The 4,328-nt window shown below is 40.9% G+C and overlaps 1 protein-coding gene across 1 annotated transcript; it reads left to right on the plus strand.

The window, feature by feature from the left end:
- Positions 1 to 273: 273 nt before the first annotated feature.
- LOC107850528 lies at positions 274 to 3,741 on the plus strand. Its single transcript, XM_016695114.2, has one exon. The coding sequence runs from the start codon at positions 327 to 329 to the stop codon at positions 3,363 to 3,365; it is 3,039 nt and encodes a 1,012-aa protein (XP_016550600.2). The 5' UTR covers positions 274 to 326; the 3' UTR covers positions 3,366 to 3,741.
- The last annotated feature ends 587 nt before the right edge of the window (positions 3,742 to 4,328 follow it).

Consider the following 4,328-nt stretch of genomic DNA (forward strand, 5'->3'; position numbering starts at 1 on the left):
TGACAATCATTGAGTCAAATTGATATTCATTTTTTGAGTAGTTTCTTATCAGTTAAATAAAAAATCGAATCATTAATGATCAAAAATCAATAAAAAATATCTTATTGGTTGGTTTAGTATATTTGAAAATCGAAAATCGATAAATCGAACCGATAATATATAAACCGAACCGATCAATGCACAAGAAAAACTTGACGGCCCTAATTTGTCATATCTCCAAACTTTAAGGGTTAAAACATAATTTGTAACAGTTGATAACTATTTTTTTTTCCCTCGTTTTCTTATTTCTTCCCTCTCCGATTACCAATTACTCCGACACGACAAAAATGGCCACCGACACCGCCGCCGAAAACCCACAACCCGACCCGGAGCCCGAACCCGAATACGAATCTATACGGCTCAAAACCCTAGCCGAACAAAAATACAGCTCCGGCAACCTCAAATCAGCTCTCAAATACGCCAAACGCGCCGTCAATCTCCATCCTACCGCTGCCGGTGTTTCCGAAATCCTCACTGCCTTCAAAATACTCCATTCCGCCACCGTCCCCGTCATATCCGCCGCCTCCGCCGCTGCCGGAATCGGCAATTCATCAGCTCCGGCGACTACCACAACTCCACCTCTACCTGACTACTACAAAATCCTACAAGTAGAACGATTTTCACGCACTGACACCATAAAAACACAGTATAAGAAGCTGGCGTTAGCTCTTCATCCTGATAAGAACCCGTTTGTAGCATCCGAGGAGGCGTTTAAGGTTGTCGGTGAAGCGTTTAGGGTTTTGTCGGATAAGATTAGGAGGAAGGAGTATGATGTAAAGCTTAGAATTGCTATGCAATCAGAAGCTGCTGTTGTGGCGGCGAATGAGGAGGAGGGTGATGAAACGGCGTCGTTTTGGACGGCGTGTTCGGGTTGTAAATTGTTGCATCAGTTTGATAAGAAGTATTTAGGGCATAATTTGATGTGTCCAAGCTGTAAGAAGAGTTTCGAGGCGATTGAGGTTGAGGAAAATGGAGAGAAAAGAGTGAGTGAAAGGATTAAGTTTAGGAAAAATGTGAGCTTTGGTTGTTTGAGAAAGAGGGAGGTAGTGGGGAAGGGGAAAATGCGGAGTGTTGGGGAGGTTTTGAAGAGGTCAAGTGGAAAAATGACGAGAAATATTGATGGAATTGGTGTTCGAAGTCAGGTTGGAAGGGGAAAGGGGGTGGTAGAAGTAAGGGATGTGGATTTGGAAGGAGATGTTGAGAGCGATGATGGTTTGATTAAGGGGTTGAAGAGGAGTGCAAGTGGAAAAACGACGAGAAATGTTGATGCTATTGGTGTTGGAAGTGAGGTTGGAAGGCGAAAGAGGGTGGTAGAAGTAAGGGATGTGGATATGGAGGGAGATGTTGAGAGTGACGATTGTTTGATTAAGGGGTTGAGGAGGAGTGCAAGTGGAAAAATGACGAGAACTGTTGATGAAATTGGTGAGGATACGGAAGAAGATGTTGAGAGCGTTGATGGTTGGATTAAGGGGTTGAGATCAAGGACTAATGGTAAGGTGAGGAGAAATGTAGGTGGAGGGGAAGATACAATGACGTTAGCTGAGATGCAGTTGTTAGTGAAGAAGAAGGTGAATAAGGAAAAGATCCCGGTAAAAGATAAGGGGGAAGACAAGGAGGAGAATGTGAAAGCAATGAAGTTCAATTTAACGGAAAAGGGAAGTGAGAAAAGAAAGGAGATGGATTTGAGTTTGATAGAAGAGGAAGATGATGTGGAGATGGAGACGTTGATTGCAAGGGTGAGAGAGAATAGGATGAGGCGCGGAGCTTTAAAGAGAGATGGTTTGGAGGATGGAGGAAGAAGAAGGGATTCAAGTAGTAACAAGGGCAGTAAAGGGTTAAGGCAGGATGATTTGGAGATAATGGCGGAGAATGAGAAGGAGATAATGTTTAATTTAACGGAGAAGGATAGTGAAAAAAGTAAGGAAACGAGTTTGAGTTTGAATGAAGAGGAAGATGAAGTGGAGATGGAGGCACTGATTGCAAGGGTGAGAGATAAAAGGATGAGGCGTGAGGCGTTAAAGGGAGATGGTTTAGAGGATGGAGGAAAAAGAAGGGATTTAAGTAACAACAGGGATGGTAAACGGTTAGCGCAGGATGATTCAGAGATAATGGCAGAGAATGGGAAGGAGGATAATGAGATAGGGATGACGTTTAATTCAATGGAAAAGAAAAGTGAAAAAAGAAAAGAAACAAGTTTGAGTTTGGTAGAAGAGGAGGATGAAGTGGAGATGGAGACACTGATTGCGAGGGTGAGAGAGAAAAGGATGAGGCGTGAGGCATTAAAGGGGAATGGTTTGGAGAAGGGAGGAAGAAGAAGAAGGGATTTAAGTAGCAAGAGGTGTTGTAAAGGGTCAAGACAGGATGATTCGGAGATGATGTCAAAGAATGAGAAGACAATGAAGTTAAATTTAATGGAAGAGGAAACAAATTTGACTTTGATAGAAGAGCAAGACGAAGCGGAGATGGAGTCACTGATAGCGAGGGTGAGAAAGAAGAGGACGAGGCGCGAGGTGCGAAGGTCAGATGTTTTAGAGGATGCAGAAAGAAGGCGGGATTTAAGTATCAACACATGTACTTTATCAAAAAGTAGCAAGAAGGGTAAATGGCCTAGGCAAGATGACCTGGAGATAGTGGCAGCGGAAAGTTTTGATCTTTATAATTTTGACAAGGATAGAGTAGGGAGGAGCTTCAAGAAAGGACAAGTATGGGCTGTTTATGATGACGATGATGGAATGCCAAGGGATTATGCTCTGATTGATGATGTTATTTCTGTGTATCCCTTTGAGGTGAGACTGAATTTGTTGGAATTTCAAAGTAATAGCGACGAGGCACTACTGCATTGGGGTAGAAGGGGTTTTCATGTTTCTTGTGGGAAGTTTAAGGTTTCTAGGCAGATTTTGGTTAAATCTTTGAAGAAGTTTTCACACGTTGTTGATAGTGAAAGAGCAGCAAGTGAGTTGTATAGGATTTACCCCACAAAAGGTTCAATATGGGCAGTGTATAAAGAGAATGCTTTAGGTGCTGGCAGCAGGTCTCTAATGGAGGATAAGCAATGTTATGATATTTGTGTATCTTTGAGCAGTTACACTGACATACATGGTGTGAGTATCGCATATCTTGAAAGAGTTGATGAATTCAGGACTATTTTCAAGAGGAGAGAGGTAGGGGCTCGTGCTGTTAAGTTGTTAGGGAAGGATGAGCTTAAGTTGTTTTCGCATCGGATTCCTGCAAGGAAGCTATCAGATGAAGAAGCCTCAAACATCTCGAAGTACTGTTGGGAACTGGATCCGTCTTCATTGCCTCGTCCTATTAATTCAGAGAGTTAAAGAGTTTGCCAAATCAGATGGAAATGGACTTCTTACGCTGACCTATTACCACTTGAGAGTACCCTAAAACTGGTTTGCATTGAGCACAATGTTCATTTAAATCACTCTTTACTAGAAAGCTAAGTTGCTCGGACTTTCCAAAAATGTGGCCGCAGTCGTGTCGGATTCTTCAAAAAGCACTACCTTTGAAGGATCTGACACACACCCAATGACATTTTTGAAGAGTCCGACCAGCATAGCTACAAAGTACTCCGCTCACGTATCAAATTGTATCTGATTTGCTTGCCATACTTGTGAATAGAACAACCAATGATGTTCAAACATCATATCAACATGGCCTTTTTTGGTCTTATATTACACTTCCACATTTGCACCACGTTTTGTGTTGTTGATAAAATTTGTCCTAGTTATTACTTTTCTGAAAAAAGAAAATTTAGTAGCATCATTGAGATAATTAAAATACTGACGAATATATGGAGCTCTGTTGCTTATTATGATAATCGCTGTCTTGATTTTCATGCCTCTGTGGTTTCTTGCTAACTTACTCGAACTCTTCACTTTTGTTGCCGCACCCGTGTCGACACGACATGCGTGTGGGTGTGGGATCCATACCCGATCTGGTCATCTGATTTTGGATATTTTGACCAAAATCGACTAGTCCGGACAGATTTAAGAAACTTTGTAATCAAAACAAAAGGTAAGGTGAAATTAAAGAAAATGGAATACTTGTATATAGAAATTTCTATGTTATTGCTTTTCTTAATAGCACACATATTACGAAAAAAAAAGTAAAGACATAAATTTATCATGTTTTTTCATTTTACTCTCTTCAAAAAGCAAAGACACATGATACATTACTTTCAATGCACATTTAATGGAGGGTAAATTTGGAAAAAATTTCCAACATTTGTCTTGAATTGTGAACCATTCACTTATTTTGAAACACTAAAATTGCTCCAACAA

This window comes from Capsicum annuum, chromosome 1, assembly GCF_002878395.1.
Source record: "Capsicum annuum cultivar UCD-10X-F1 chromosome 1, UCD10Xv1.1, whole genome shotgun sequence".
NCBI classification, from domain to species: Eukaryota; Viridiplantae; Streptophyta; class Magnoliopsida; order Solanales; family Solanaceae; genus Capsicum; species Capsicum annuum.